The sequence below is a fragment of the Pteropus medius genome, unplaced genomic scaffold (genome assembly GCF_902729225.1).
Source record: "Pteropus medius unplaced genomic scaffold, Ma_sr-lr_union100, whole genome shotgun sequence".
Taxonomy (NCBI): Eukaryota; Metazoa; Chordata; class Mammalia; order Chiroptera; family Pteropodidae; genus Pteropus; species Pteropus medius.
The window spans coordinates 4,428,055-4,444,246 of NW_024348533.1; the positions used below are offsets into that span (position 1 = coordinate 4,428,055).

General features: G+C 45.8%; 1 protein-coding gene and 1 long non-coding RNA gene across 5 annotated transcripts in view; one reads left to right on the plus strand and one right to left on the minus strand.

The window, feature by feature from the left end:
- Positions 1-16,192, minus strand: part of LOC120616597 (uncharacterized) — a 29,712-nt gene that overhangs the window by 11,431 nt on the left and 2,089 nt on the right. Inside the window, exons 2-7 of one of the 4 annotated variants that reach the window (XR_005656632.1) lie at positions 9,235-9,379; positions 8,077-8,197; positions 4,101-5,131; positions 3,568-3,665; positions 3,271-3,439; positions 160-1,051 (exon numbers count right to left, since the gene is read on the minus strand). This is a non-coding gene — a long non-coding RNA (uncharacterized LOC120616597). Of the gene's footprint in view, positions 1-159; positions 1,052-3,270; positions 3,440-3,567; positions 3,666-4,011; positions 5,132-8,076; positions 8,198-9,234; positions 9,380-10,947; positions 11,216-16,192 lie in introns of those variants that run through there. The other 3 variants (XR_005656631.1, XR_005656630.1, XR_005656629.1) reach the window with 3 other exon arrangements.
- Positions 4,758-10,853, plus strand: TRIM52 (tripartite motif containing 52). The gene is given in 10 exon segments (XM_039880180.1): positions 4,758-4,932; positions 4,934-5,017; positions 5,019-5,075; positions 5,077-5,277; positions 5,279-5,368; positions 5,370-5,435; positions 5,437-5,451; positions 5,453-5,492; positions 5,494-7,230; positions 9,779-10,853. Coding segments are annotated over 9 exon segments (765 nt in total). The 5' UTR covers positions 4,758-4,792; the 3' UTR covers positions 5,566-7,230; positions 9,779-10,853.

The window sequence follows — 16,192 nt, forward strand, 5'->3', positions numbered from 1 at the left end:
CTGGAAGCCCTTTTAGACATTTCTGCTCTGAGGTCTCACGGCACCCATACTTGTGTCTCCAGGGTGCCATGATGAATAACACAGGGCATGCCCAGGCTGGCCACCGGAGGAGTGACAAAGGCCAGCAGGAAGGCTTAGCCTTTTTTTTTTTTTTTTTACCTCTAACATCCCAGAGAAGCTCACAGACCAAGATGGAAGCAGAAGAGTAACTGAGGGCACAGGCTGTATCACCTGTGTCTTTTTAGCTTCTTGTTACCCTTGAACTGAATCATAAGATCTGGAATAGAGATACATGAAATGGAGGCAACAGCCTGGGAGGAGAGGAAGGAGTCAGCCTGCCAGCTGCCTATGATAAAGGGCTGACTCTCTCGGCCAGGCCCCTCCAGGCTTCCTTGCTGCACAATGAGCCCGGGGAGCCACAGTCCTCAGCTTTGCAGCCACCAAAGTTCAGGAAAAGTGAGGCTGTGCTGAAATCCCTCTTCCCCTGGCAGTGGCTAGGGAGTATGGGTAGGCCGCAGGCTTCAAGGTGGCTCTGCCATCCAGGAACTAGCCTGGCCCTGCCTGGCCTAAATCAGGTGGGGATGGGAGGAGGAGGGGCCCAGAGCTGGTCCCCTCAGGGCTTCTCCAGAGGGTCCTAAAGCACACAGCCTCCTGCTCTTTCCTGCCTTTGCACCAGGGGTGAGGATGCAGGGGGTCCTGTCCTGACTCCCCTGTCCCCCATCCAGCTTCCATCCTTCTGAACGGGAAGTGAGATGAAAAAAAGCCAAGCATAAAAGCATGCACTGTATGACTCCGAACATCCTACTGTATGATTTCATTTCTAGGAAGTTCACCAACAGACAAAACTGATCCCCAGCTAAAGTTAGGATAGTGGGTACCTGGGGGTGGGGAATAAGTGAAGGTGACCTGGGATTTCTGGGGGTGGTCCATTTCTTGTTCTGGATGTCCAGTTTGAAAAATTATTGGAGCTGGAAATTTATGATTTGTACATTTCTGTGTGGATGTTACATTTCAAGCACAGCAGAGACAGAACTACCAATATTCCTAGAGCCTGTAAGAGAGAGACCAGCCAAAAACCCACAACCAGACCTGAGGCTGACCCACTGGTCACCCTTACCCTGTCCAGCCAGGACCTCCAGACTCTGACTGTGGGGAGGGAGTGCCAGGGATGGGAGAAGAACCCAGTCTTGAACCCAGAGGGGAGACACAAGCCAGAACTATAACATCAGAAGGCACTCTGGAGGTCCTCTTTGCTAGCCTTTTAGCCCAAGGGTCAGTAAACCCTTGGGCTAAAAAGCATCAGTTATAAATATTTCAGACTATTCTGGCCACATATAGTTTCTGTCTACATAGTTATCTTTGTTTTCTTTTTTTAACCACTCCTTCTAAATTTAAAAACCATTCTTAGCTCTTGGGCCTTACAAAAAGAAACCAAGAGCCAGATTTGTCAGCCCCTGTGCGACCTGACCCATGCTAGGCCACCTCTCTGGTACCTCTGACAAATGGTCCCCAGTGTCTGTGTAACAGGGATTACCTCCTCACCAGGAGCTGGCATTTAATCGTCTGCCGTTGAACTCTTGTGTAGGCTTCGTCAGCCTAAAAAGGCTGCCATGAGTTCCCCTGGATATATTTTCTGAGATCAGAGTCCTGAGAAAAATGCCCTAGCAGCCACCACTGTCGCTGAGTCCTAGCCCCTGACTGCCCTCCACTGCTACCCTTTTCCTGGTGCCCCTGGGACAGTGACACCTGAGGGCTTGTGTGTGCGAGCTGGGTTCTGGAGAAAGCTAGTAGTCCTCCTGCAAATAGGAGAGTGTGCTCGGTTGCTGGGGGTTGTGTGGATTGCAAGAGAGCTTAAAACCAAGCCTCCCATATATCCTGGAAAAGATCAGCTAAGTTTCACAACATGATGGAATCTGAATAAAGGCCCTCTCCCAGCTGCCACTTGGGTTTGAAGAGAGGTACTTTAGAGAAGAAAGGAAGATAAAAGAAAATAGGTGTTGAACTTTACAGATCCTCATTCACTTAGGCATTCTTGAGAATGCGTGTCCATTCTATGTTCCTGGAGATCCCACCAGTTCCTTCATGATGCTCCTTCTAGCCTTCTCTCACCATCTTCTCCCACTTGCGCCCCCTTGCTCTTTCCTTCAGCTGTCCTCCCCACCTGGGCTCAGCTCCGCTGGGGGAGGCAGGGACTTGATTTTTGAGCAGCCCCCTCTTCCCTCCATCTGCTCTCCAGCTCATTCCCCTACTCCCTTTCCGTGTGTGGGGTAGAACCTGCAGAGATGAAGAAACAGTCCCATCTGGAAGCTCAGTTCCAGTTTTTGTTGCTCAGATCCCCCCTACCCCATCCCGTGGCCTCTCAGGCTCTGCCATGACCTCCAGGGAGGCTCCCAGCTTGTATACTGGGAATTTACTTGTTAATTCCATAACAAATAACATCGCCAATAGGTGTCCCATCTTAGACAGCTCAGACCTGGGTTTCAACTCTCACCCCCTCTAGATATAAGGCTCTCAGAACCACTAGGATTACACGTGGTAGGCTATTTTTCACCACAGGATCCCAATCACTTGACCCTATCTGAGTGAGAGAGAACAGGAGATAGGGGAGAGTTTCTTCCAAGCCCATCTACTATGGGACAGGAATATTGTGGCAGGTGATGAGAATACAAAGATAACCCCAGTGGGCACTGTTCCAATCACTTTACAGATGTCAATCCAACTTCACAACAACCCATGACAGGTGTGCTACTATCACCATTATTTTGCAGATAGGAAACTGCTGCACAGAGATGTTAAGAAACTAATTCAAGGTCACAAAGAGGGTAATTGAGAGTTGGGATCCTAACATAGCCTGGCGCCAGCCTCAGGAAAGAGTCTCCTTCAGGAGATTATGCCTGGGAAGAGACCCGAAATATAATTAGGAATTATGTCTGGGTGAGGCCGAGACCAGAGCCTTCTAGGTGGAAGCACGTGTCTAAAGATACAGAGGAAACAGCCTGGCGTGAGCGTGTCAGATTTTTATTTCAGATGGATGGTTCTGGTGGTTGCAGAATGGATGGAAATGAGGAAGGTGATGGGGTCAGATCTAGGATGGCAGGCACAGGGAAGGAGAAAACAGATTTGAGAAAATAAAAATCAGCAGGACTTGGCTCATTTACTTACTCAGCAGATATGTAGGGAGCACTCACTGTATGCTCAGCACTTACGTCAAAGGACGTGTGTGTACAATGTGGGATGGCACATTTACCGCCCTTGCTTGGTGGAACTTACGGTTCATATGCAGGCCCAGTGAGGGAGAGTAAGGGTTCCAGGGTGCATTGAAGGTTCCACTAGGTCAGGTCATGTTCCTCAGACCAAGGACCAATTAGTGAAGGGTGCCATCACTCCACTGGGTCTTGAACAGCATTTTACTTAAGAAAAATGGACCATATCACGGTGCCTGGAATGCCATAAGAGAAAGAACAATTCCAAGAAATTTTGTTTGTTACATACGTGCAAATCTGTATAGGATTAATATGTGCAATGTACTTCTTACTGAGGGTCAAGTAAAAATAGAAAAAAACAAACCTTGTAAAACCTTCCTGAAGGATGACCACACATCTACAACTCTGTACTCTTTGAAGGGACTGATCATGTCTCACTTCCTTTTTTTTTGGTTGATGTTCCTATAACATGGATAGACGAAAGTGGGTGGATAAATGGATGGACGAATCATAAGATGAATGGATGGAATAACAAAAAATCGACGGGTAATTGGGTAGGTGGATGGATGAATGCATGCATGCATGGATAGGTGAATGGATAGTGAATGGAAGGATTATGGAGGGAGGGAGGTGACAATGTCTACAGGAGAAATTGATGTAGGGCATGCCGAGTCTGAGGTGTCTGAGGGGTCGCAAGACAGTGGAGATGAACACAGAAGTTAAAGTCATGGGAGACATCGGGGTTAAGACACGGAGGCTCTGCAGATAGCAAAGAGTACATTGGTTTGAAGAGGAAAGTTGGACGCACACAAGTTCTCACGCAAGAGCCTTTGACCTCACGTCCACTCCGTACCACCGCGAGCAGAACCAACCCTTCCTGGTTCTGAAGACACCGACCCCAAGAGCGGCCGCCACAAAGCGAAAGTCCTCCGTACCACAAAGACCTCTGGCTAGAAGGGGTGGAAGTGCACCGGAGCCCGGCCGCCGCACTCACTGCTCTTTTGAGTCCGTTTCTGAGTACCCATCTGTGCCTGGATGGTTAGAGCGCGGTTAATGCCGCTCAATGACTTAATTGATTCCCTTTTCGCTTGTTCTTACCAGGAAGGCTGTCTTATCTGGGGCAGCTGGATGGGCGCAGAGGCTCCCGACTGGCTTGGCACCTGGCGGTGGTGGTGGTGGGGGAACCATAGAGATGTAGTCCTCCGTCGGCCTAGACCGCACCCTCCCGAGTGTGGGTTAGCGCGCTCACGTTATCTTCGGTTGCCTGGGGCCGGGTGAGCGAAGCCGGCTCCTGAGGGCCGCGGGGTGCAAACGCGAGGGAGGTGAAGAAACGTGGCAGGACCTGGGTTTGCACGCCGAGCCTCGAAGAGAAGACTGCAGCCTGGTTCTGCCCCCGCTGCCCTCGAAGGGCGGCTGTGAATCCGGACCCAGGGCCTTCGCGCCTTGAGGTGAGAAGATCCTGAGAGTGGGGAGCAAGTCTTCTCTGTAGGCCTGAGGGGGAAGATCAGGGTTGTGGAGTCTTGGGTCACCACGTCCCCCGCTCCTCAGCTTCGAGCTGACGCATCCACACCTGCCTACGGCATATTACGATGGCTGGCAATGCCTCTACTCTCAATCCTGTGCAGACCCTTCAGGAAGAAGCGGTGTGCACCACCTGCCTGGATTACTTCAAGGATCCCGTGTCAATTGGCTGCGAGCACAACTTCTGCCTGGGGTGTGTGACCCAGCTGTGAGGTTAAAGAAGACGAGGAAGGTAAATGGGAGGACAACGGCGACGAGGCGATGGGGGCCATCAGTGGATGGTACAACTCTATTCGAGGTTTTGTACCAGGGGAATGCTAACGAGTTGTTCGAGGGCCAAGAGAATGATGAACACAGTCGGTGACGGTGGCATAAAAAATTTGGACAACGTGGACTATGTGTGGCACCTGGAGGGAGAAGAGGAAGATCGGGACTATTACCTGGGAGGTTTGAGGCACGACCTGAGAATTGACGTCTACCCGCAAGAGACACTGGCAGAATACGATGAGGATGACGAAGAGCTGTACCTGCCTCCTCCCGCCCCGCCACTCCCCACAGTTCACCTGCCCCCAGAGCCGAAAGAGCTTCACATGTCTCAGCTTTCGTTTCAACTTGTAGCTGGCCAACATGGTCCAGATAATTCACCACTCCTTATGGAGGGAACTGGGGGAATGATCAGGGCATCTGGTCCAAACACCAGGAAGCCCTGAAACTTCTGCGAGGTGGACAGAGGCCATCTGTGTGGTGTGCCGAGAATCCAGGAGCCACAAAACATCGCAGCTTGGTGCCACTGCAGGAGGTAGTGCAGGAGTACAAGGTGAGAGGCCTAATTCCCAACTAAGTTGGGTGTTTGAAAGGAGTGGAGAGGAAACCAGGGGAGCTGGGAAAGGTAGGTACTTACTAGTTAAAACTCTTTTTGGGGAAAGATGGGTGGGTAAAGTGGAGATGGGCATATTTGGACAAAGGAGACAGTGGCTGAGGTCAGTTGGCTTCCCCAGAGGAAGCTGAACAAAGACGTGACTGTCACCAGTAACTGACCACTGTTGTCATTCCTTTTCAATCTACCTAAGTATAAAGGGTATAGGTGACAGATCCCTAGTACTTATTTCCCTCTGATGTGAGTCCTGAGTCTATACCTGACCAAGCCTCCAGGACCTTTAACAGAGGAATGGAAAACCATAGTCCTTGTAGATAGTAGACATTTGGGACCTCAGAGCACAAGCAGTGTCAAAACAAGCTGGTAAACTGAAATGCCAGGTGTGAGTCCTAGATTAGTAGAGCAACTGGCCACACCCCAATACCAAAGTTTGGGGTTGTTTCCCCACCTTCAGTGTAGATTCCACTTTCCCTGTAGAGAAGGGCAGAGACCATAAACATTTTTGATGGATTAGAATAAACCTCATGTGCTGATCACTTTGCAGTGGAAGGAGTGAGGGATTTAGGATCAGATGGCCTGGCTCTGCCACTTACTGTCTAATCTTGAGCAGGTTTCAACTTTTCAACTTTACTTTTTCCCTGGGCTTGTTAAGATTAAAAGAGATCATGCATGTGGAAGTATTTTATAAACCACAAGGCACTAAACAGATATTTGCTTTTTTATGTGACTTTCCTCTACTTTGTCTTCTTTGGGTTTTGATTTGGTTAATGCCTTGCTTTCTAGTTCCGAACATTAGAGAATTGTCTCAATGACAGTCAGCATGAATACTGTCATCCTTACCAGAGTCCTAGGTGGACTGCTAGGTGACTCCTAGCAGTACCCAAGGAAGGAGAGGTTGTCTCCAGGCCCAGAAAAGTCTTAACCTGAGTATTCAATAGCAGCTGCTCAGATCTCAGTAGTGCTTTACAGTTTATAAAATATATTTCCTCATGTTTGCCTACAGCAGTGATATTCAAACTGTGGATTTTGCCCAATTCATGGGTCTTAAAATAAATGGATCATGCCTAGCATTATTTTAAAATGAAATAGAATAGAAAATATCAGAGTGCATGGGGCATAGAAAGGGTAAGTATTGTTTTATGAAACTTATATGTACACATGTATACTCTGTCTCAAAGTAAAATGTATTGCTTACTCTGGGTTGCATTCAAATCACAAACGACACTGTCCTATAGGCATCATATATTAGATATTATCATCATCCCCCCCAACCCCCCATTTTACAATATCTTGGTAAGTGCACAGTTAAGACACAAATCTTAACTACAAATCACAGCTAATTCCATCATACTAATCTGACTTTAAGTACAAACCCAAGCACCAGGCTTTCCCTCAGGGTAATAATTAAGTTTGCCTACAGAAGAAACTATGTTCTATACTTCTGGGTTTTAGTACACTGAAGCTGAGGAAAGGAGGTAACCTTTCATGCTCTGCTAGAATTTTCTGGGAAGGAATTGAAACCACAATTTTAATTGAACGTGAGTTGAAACAAGAGAAAAGACAGTCTTTTCAACTGAGAAGGCCAGACAACACTCATTTGAAACCTGGAACGTTATCTTTAAACTGATGGTAATTGACATATTCTTTCATTCCTTATACAGTGCATAGTTTTATCCCTTCCTTTCATGGATGAATGCATATTACAGTAGCATGATTTAGAGTTTTACGGAACAAAACTCATGATAACATTATAAGGAACTATTTTGTATAATGATTTATTTAATGTGTTACACATTGCACAGTTCTGGTTACAGTTTCTCTCGTTACGTACTAATTCAACACAAATCTTTTATCTACTTTGGAGTGATCAAGCTTTTTAGTTTCAGGGGCAATGGGCAGGGAGTCATGACGCATCAGTGATTTTTAGGAATAGGAGATAAAAGTATTTCCCCTCCCTCCACAAATTATATCAGCATTTCAGGGTATGGGGAGTGGTAGTTTATAATATCATATTTACTGTTATAAAGTTAGAAAAAGTTACTTTTTCATAATAAATAAAGTGGGAAAGAACTCCTTGGCTAGTGGGAATAGAGATAGAGCAAGAAGCATTCAGCATAAGGCCTATAATTAGTGAGGCGTATGACAGGTTGGGTAGCCACAGGAGATAGTCATTGTGGTATGGTGCCATTTATACTGCTATTTCTATCGCATATCCAGGACAGTTCTGTTGTTTTGAGGTCAGTGTTCTTTTTAAGTTTAATTTTGTATGAGAAGCTTTTTAGCCCTGAAAAGCTTACTTATTTACATCTTCCATTTTGTCTATCCCATGAGTTAGAGTTTGTCTTGACTCTTCAAGCTAGAATCAGATTATGAAAGTGAAATCATTTAGATTTTACCAAGGGCACCATTAAATGGTGTCAGGTTTTGGGCAGCAAACGGGTGTATAAAAAGAAAATGAAAAAAGATTTCACTTACTGGAGCTCAGGCATAACTGGATGCCTGGATGGCCGTGCACCCCGCTGCCACCAATAAAATAATCACTCTGCAGGAGGGATCAGATGCTTCCATCATCAGTACTCCCTGTTTTTGTTTTCTCCTTGAAGACAGATTGGACAGTATTGGAATACTAAAAGGAATCTTTGAAGGCCATGGAAGCTTAGTATTAAATAGCTCTTTTAATTGCAAACGAGAAAAAAATGGAGAAATTGGTGAAACCCTGCATTCCGAATGCTGCCACAACTTTGAGAGGAAACTGAGGAATCCCAGAATTTCTTCGCCTACTTCTGCAGTCTTAACTATGAACTGATGACAGAATATCAATCTTCAGGTGTTAAAAAAATCAGCTCATCTTTCTGTGCTATTGGCTGAGATGAATCTACTGAAGAAAATTGTGCTTTGCTTATGATCACAATTAGGCTTTAAAAATTGAGGATGTGTTTTCACAAGCCTAGTATTTGACCACGAAAGACTATTTTTGAAGCTGTATCAAATGAACTGAATTGGGGGAGGAATTACAGGAGTATATGTTGATGGTGCTACAGCAATGGCATGTTTTAGATATGAATTTTTGGCAAAAACTGAAGAAAATTGGCATTCAAGATGTACTACAGCAGTCACCACCAACCATCAACTTCTAGCAGTTTGCCCATAGTCTACTGGGAATCTTCAGCCTTGCTGTCAGCATAACTATTGTGAAAAACAGTACATTAGATCCCAGTTTGCCTTGGTTTTTGAAGATTGAATGCTTTTCAGAGATATTGAGGTTCCTTGATTGTCAAAGAACTGTATTCAGCTGAATTTATGGATAGAACTGATTTTGGAACACCAATGAAAAAGCTTAGTTCAACAATTCAAAAATTAAAACTTTGAGCGGAATTTAACGCATTGAAGCTTAAAATACATTGACCCTGAAATATCAAGGGGCAAACAGCAACATCACTGCTCATATGAACTACTTTAAGCAAAACTTGCCAAAAATCCAGCTGCAGATAGCAAACCAAACTCATTTTTTAAAAATTTATTTTCTTGCTCAATCTTTTGAGGACCAGATTCATGAATATTATTTCAAGAAAAAAAGTGAAATATCCAAACTATTTTGGGTAATATGTTCTTGACCTTGTTCTTAAAACCCACCTAGGGTAGCTTTGGGGAAGAATGTGTTCCACACTGATGTTCCATCCTCACTGGAAGAACGTCAAGAGGATTTTGTGGAACTCAAAAAGTCTTAATTGTTTTTACTTCCGGATAAATACTCCAGAAAAAGTTGGATCTAAAATGTCTGAAGAGATGAGAAGACATCATTCTATTCATTATTCCATATTTTTCTTACATCTTAGATGTTTTTAATTTTTTTGCTATATTTAGCTGTGGGGAGAAGACAGTTTAAGAGTGTTGTTAAAGCACCTTGTGTTGTTGCATCTTCTAAACCACCGAGGAAAAAACGGCTTAAATGTGACATATTTATCACACCATTTGAATAAAGTTTGCCTTCCAAAATTACCATTTTTAAAATTAATTTTAGTCATGATAATTTTGAAAATTTAAATATCATTAGAGGGAGAATGTGATATTTTTAGGTATATGAAAAGTAGAGGTGTGGGTTACAATATGTTGAGAAAAACTGGTATATCCATATCCACCAGATGCTCATCTGCTTATTGAACATCTTCCTTACCAGGTTCAGCTGTTGACCACTGTGTCACAAATCAGACTGTTTAAACTTGCTCCTCTACTCCTGTGGCTGTACCAGGACCTCATCTTCACAGACTTGCCACACGGCTGAAATCCTCAACTCCATCTGCACTATGACCTTAGCTCTTAGCCTTCAGGGGCAGTTAAACACCCTCCTTAAATCTGCCCTTCAGCTGTATGGAGGCCACTGCTCCGACGACTCCATTTTTTTCCTTCCCAACTATGAGACACTTGCTAGCCTTCCTTGCTATCCTACTGAGCCTAAACCTCATGAATAACTGGGCATGAATAACTGATCCGTGTGTGGTCTAGACCAGGGTTTCTCAGCCTCAGCACTATTGACACTGAGTGAGGTAGTTCTCTGTTGTAGGTAGGGGGGTCCTGTGCATTGCAGGATCTCTGGAATGTACCCACTAGATTTTTTTTTTTTACTTTTTAATTGTTTATTAGAGTAACATTGGTTAATACAATTATATAATTTTCAAGTGTACATTATCATTTGACATCTGTATATTCTATTGTGTTTATCATCCAAAGTCCAATTTCCTTCAGCTACCATATATTTGATCCCCTTTACCTACCTCACCTTCCCCCTGCCCCGCTATATTTGACCCCCTTTACCTAGTCTACCTCCCACTCCCCCCACCTTACTAGTAACCACTAATCTATAGTCCTCTGGTGACCACTAACCTATAGGCCATGTCCATGAGTCTCTGTTTGTCCTGCTTATTTGTTGCTTTTCGGTTTATATCCCACATATAAGTGATATCATGGATTTTCAATTTTTTCTGTCTGGCTTATTTCACTTAGCATGATTATCTCAAGGTCCATCCATGTTGTTGCAAATGGCAGTATTTCATCTCTTCTTATGGCTGAGTAATATTGTACCCACTAGATCTAAGTAGCACTTCTCCACCGGTTGTGACAACAAATATCTCTAGACATTGTCACATGTCAGGTAGGGAGGGTGCAAGATCTTTCCTGGTCAAGAACCACTGGCCTAGACTCAAGGAAACTGGTCATATCCACAGACGTGCCTTACTAGCCTCACTTAGGCCCTGTGGCCAGTGCCTGGCATAGGTGTTCAAAAGCATTCAGTGGAAGAATAGCCTCACCTAGGTGAACCTTATTAAATGTAGTCCTTTTTTAAAAAAATATTTAGAAATATATTTATTTTGTTGGAAAAATAATCCTTTTCAAAAAACTGTACATGTTTAATATTTAAAAATTGTATGTGATACATTTGCGTTGCTTAAAATGCAACCCATTATTAAATTATTAAATTAAAATTTAATAATATTCAAAAGGAGAGATTCTCCCCTTTGCTCTTAGTTGGCGAAGTACATCATCGGTGGCTGTTTCCCTCTGGAGGAAATGGGTTTGTCCTGAAGCCTCAGATCTCATCCGGCTGGTACTGTTCCTTCTGCAATATAAAACAATTAAATCCTGCAGTTCATGGACTACTTCCTCCCAAATTATTAATTTACTTCCTCCTCTTTGGGGCAGAAACAGGAATGGGAATCCAATCAGACATTTCCCTTCACTTTCTCTCTATGGATGGTCAACATTTCTGCTGACTTGAGAGCTCAGAGTCCTGACTCATATCACATGACCATATTTCTGTCCTGGCTTTTCAAAGAGCAGGTTGTGTCTTGGTGCCTCTCTGCTTCTGTAATTGTCAGTCATCACTGTAGAGTAGCCAGCAGTTGTACTCAGCCTCATCCTTGGTCTGGAACCCCAAGAGGGTCTGGAACCCCAAGAGGGTCTGGAAAGCTTTGTCACTGAGTATGGAGCCTGAGTACAGGGCAGGGGGCCCGGAGTGTTTATCTATCATATCCTAAATCAATGTCCTGGGGAATTGGACAGACTTCTGCTGTAACCAGTATGAACAGTGACTGTTGCTCACTTTTCCAGTGTTGAAGCACAGGTGAGAGTGACTGTCCCTCCAGTGGACAAGGTTAGTGAGGGCTTCTGAGTCACCACAGCAGGCTTCTAAGACACCAGAGCCTGAGAACTGGACCCTGTGATAGCTCTTATGCGCAGATCCCACGCTCAGACACGCTGGTGTGCAGTTTGGGTGTTTTTTGGAGTTTTAGATGTTCAGCTTATTGTTGTTTCAAGGGGAGAGATCTGGGAACGTCTCTCACTCCTCCATGTTTAATTCAATCCTTCTAAATGTAGTCTTTTAACATCAGTAGATAAATTGATACGTCCCAGACTTCTCCCAGCTCTTGGCACGCAGATGGCAGGGTCAACAAGCCTTTCTTAAACATTAGAGCTGCCTATGTTACTGCCATTGGACTATGACTGACAAAGGAATATATGAAATCAAGATCTAGAAATAATGAGTATTAGAAGGCAATCACTCTAGTTACTACTCAGTTTCAGCGAGGCCATAGGGTGGTCTCTTATTTTGTTTTTTTAAGTATTATGCAGAACTAACGCATAATACCAAAGCCTGTCTGTTCTTATCAGAGCTGCGGTGACCCCGGGCTGATACATATTAACATCAGGCCCTAAAGTACTTCATGAAAAGCTAAGGCTCCTCAGCCATTGGCCATCAACCTCTGGCCCCTATGCCATACCTCCTGGAACTTTTATAGAACCTACAGATTCTATACTATTTCCCACCCCCAATCCTGACCCTGTCTAAAAGTTACAGCGAAGTTATTGCGAGTACTTATTGACTGATAAGATGGGATTACAGAAGGGGAGGCAGGGATTCTGACCCTCTACACCAGGTCTAGAAGGACTTTCTGCAGTGATAGATGTGTTCTAGATCTGTGCTCTCCAACACAGGAGGTACTACTAGCTACTTATGCCTTTTGAGCTCTTGAAATGTGGCTAGTGCAACTCAAGGACTGAATTTTTAATTTTATTTAATTTTAATTGATTTTAAATAGTCACGCTTGGTGGCTATCAAATCATATTTAACTGTAGTTCCATGCAAAGGCAGGTTGAATTCTGGTCCTTTCTGGGACCCTAAAGGGTAGTAGCACATCGAAAGGGAAGATGAAAAGAAGTAAGACAACTTTCTTTTTCTAATCAAGGGAGGTAGGCTGCAGGGTGATAGTTTTAGGCATGAAAGGAGAAAATATTTGAAAGAGGGCTTTCTTGTATATTTTTTTAATCTGACCAAAACGGCCTTAAGCCAGTTTCACTTGTAATCCATGTAGATCACAAGTTGGGGAGTGTGATGGGAGAAACTAATGGAAATTAGCTACAAAACAAATTGTATGACCCCCTTCCCAGAAACAGCTGGGGCTATGTCCTCAAAATATAAGGTATAAACAAAGTTTTATTTGCTGCCTGACTTTTTGAAAATGGGATGTGGGCAGAACCTAGTATTAAAGCAGGTGAGTTCTTCCCTTTCTCACTTCAAAGCAGTCCTGACAGAAGGTGGTGAGGAGTCTGTGGAGTCCTAGAAAGGAAAGCAGTTTGTGCTGGCATTGTTCATGAGACAAGTGAGAGGTGCTAGGAATGACAGGGCTGAAAAGGAGACTCTGACAGCTCAAGGTGCTAATAATTTAACTTTCCTGGGCTTGGGGAAACAGCTCATCTCTGCATGTGTAGGTGCGACAAGGATCCTGTTATCTGGAGACCTGCAAAGAAGGCAGGAAATGGCCCTCTAAGTTACTCCTTTTCTCCTCACCTCTTCCCCTCCTAAAGGGGTTGGATGGATACCTCAGGGATTTGAATTAGAGAACAAAGAGGCTTATTCCGCCATAGCCCCCCTACTGAAAGTCACACTTATGCCTTCCTCCTAGCCTTTTCCCTCATCCCAGAGGACACAGCTCCAGGGCTGGCCTGAACCTTCTGGTTGACAATTCCACTTGGCACCCAGTGCCCAGCAGGGCCCACAAAGATTAAGGTGGTCCAGGTGGCCTGGAAGAGGATCCCTGGAGGCCACACCCCTTTTGTCTGCCATTTCCTAGGCACAGAGAATCCCCTTTCCCCATGCAGCAAAGGATGGGATTTCTCAGCAGGCTCCCACTACGCAACCCAACTGTGAGCAGGGAGGATGTCTCCTCTTTGGCCCTCCTACCTGTGGTAAGCTAGCCAGCCTCAAGGATCCATGTCAACGTATTTTCCCAACCTTGGTTCAAAGAAATTCTATTCCTGGTAAAAAGCTCAGAAGAGGCACTTTGGGTCAACTTTTATTTCTCCCTACCACCTAATGTTGCTTTAAATCCTTTAACAAGGCCAGAAGCATGCCTTCTCCCTGCACTTCTGAGAGTCCTGCCTGGATTATAGCCCTCTGCCTGGACGATGCCCACTTCCACAGCCTCTGACTGCCCATCTGCTTAAGCACCCAAGAATCCCACAATCCATCTCCCAGGGAAGACCTAACAATACCTTAGGATGTGCTTTCTGGGGGGCTGTTAGATCTATTTCTGCCTATGATGGGCACTGAATTTTCTTCAAAAGACAAAAAAAAGGCAGTGTGATTTCTTTGTAAGATGTTCCCAGCACTGATTTAATGCCATACCCCCACCTCTCACTAGGAAGAATGGAACAGAACCTGTAATTATATCATGTTTCCTTACCTTGTCAACCTTTTTGAGTGTAATTCTTTAGGCCTCAGTCATTAAATAGGGAGAAGAGGTGGACCAGTCCTCAGCCCTGCCCTTCATGGGACATTCGTGACTGTCCTAGAAATTCTCCTTCAAAGTCCAGCTTCGGAACTCTTCTGTCTTATCTTACTCCTCTGACCCCAGCCTCCACTGTGGCAACAAATGCCTTTGGCAAACTCAAGTCTAGGCAGGAGAGGGATGAGAATCCTAAAGAGAACACCCTAGGTTCTCAGGACAAACTCTAGATTCCGCAGCAGTCAGTTCCTTCTAGAATAGGGCTCCCTGTGCACCTCGGGTTCCACTCTCTCCTCCCCTCTAGAAAACTTGCATGCATATCACTTGTACACCTCCTCCCACGCTGATCCCTCTCCTGGGAACACCGTTCTTTCCTCCTTCCAGTTAGCTACGTGCCCTTTACTGCTCAGCCTGAGACTGGCCACCAAGATTAGAATCTTCTGCATGCCAAACCCTCTACCTCTGTCTGGTGCTGGGAATGCAACATGTGAGCAAAAACAGATCAGTCCCTGTCCTCAGGGTACTCAGAGGAGGGCCCTAAGGGCTCCAAAGGACAGCAAATTGAGCTAAGTGCCTGGGAAAGCCCAGCAACACTATCACCACAGGGCATGAAATAGGAGCCTGACTGAGACCTGAGGGTCCCTGATGAGTAACCTGAGACCTTAAGGAGGCTTAGATTTAATTAAGAAAAGGGGGGTGGGATATGGTAGGCCTGCCTTTCTCTCAGCTCCTCACCTACCACCACCCACAATAGCCCTCACCTGAGCATTCAAGGGAAGACTTGTCTCACTTCTTGAATGGCGGCAAGAGGGGATAGAGGCCTCTGTTCCTTGGAGAAGGGGTCATGGGCCTCTGGTGGGAAGCTCAGGGTGCTGTCCAGAAAAGGAATGGTGAGCCGGACTTCTTTAGAAGAACTTCTCCAATCTCTCCCTCGGAATTCTTACCTTTTGTGGAATGGAGGTGGTGCCCCTGGAGACTTGGAAGAGGGGGCAGCCCAGAGGCTCCAACAAGAACTGCTCTAGCTGAACTTCTCATTAGGAGTCATGGGGCCAGGCCCAACCCTGACAGGTTCTGCCTACAGCAGTGTGGTAGGATGGAGGAGGCTCTGCAGACAGCTCAAGTCTCCCCAAAAGGTTGGTGCGACCTTCAGCAGGCTTCCACCTCCAAGAAGTTGGAGAGAAGATGCTTGGGATTAGAAGGAAGAGGACTGAAAGCCTGGCCTGGGCAAGTAGTAGACTGGCTAGAGATGCAGCTGATTCTCTGATGCACCCTGCAGCTGAGAGACATCATCCTGCTAGAAGAGGCTGGGCTCCCCTTACTGACTTGAGAGTGAACCCACAATTCCCTTTCGAGAGGAGTGAGGAGTCCAGGTGGGCCCCTGACCCTGGCCAGGCAGGGCCTGGATGCCTAGCAGGGAACCATGGGGCCCCTGAGAGAAGCAAGTGTGGGTGGGGCTCAGCTCCAGCTGGGGCTGAGTGGGAAAGGCCTCCCCTACACCCGAAGTGGTCCCCAGAGTTGAGGCACCACCTCCTTCGGCTCAGGAGGTGTCATTGTGGCCTGCTGGCATCCCGTCTGAGAAAGAAGAGGCTGGCAGTTGTTGGAGGGTTTGCAGGTTCTGGCTGTCTGGCAAGTCCACTGTGCGCCACTTCTCCCTCCTCTCCGCTGGCATCACCAGCTCGGACTTGGTGGGGTCCAGGACAAGACCCAAATTCCTTCTTGGGCCCCATAGGAGAGGACACTGCCAGAGTCATCTCAGGGTGAGGGACCCATGTGGGGAGAGGCCTGTGGACCAGTGGGAAGCGAAAGGCATC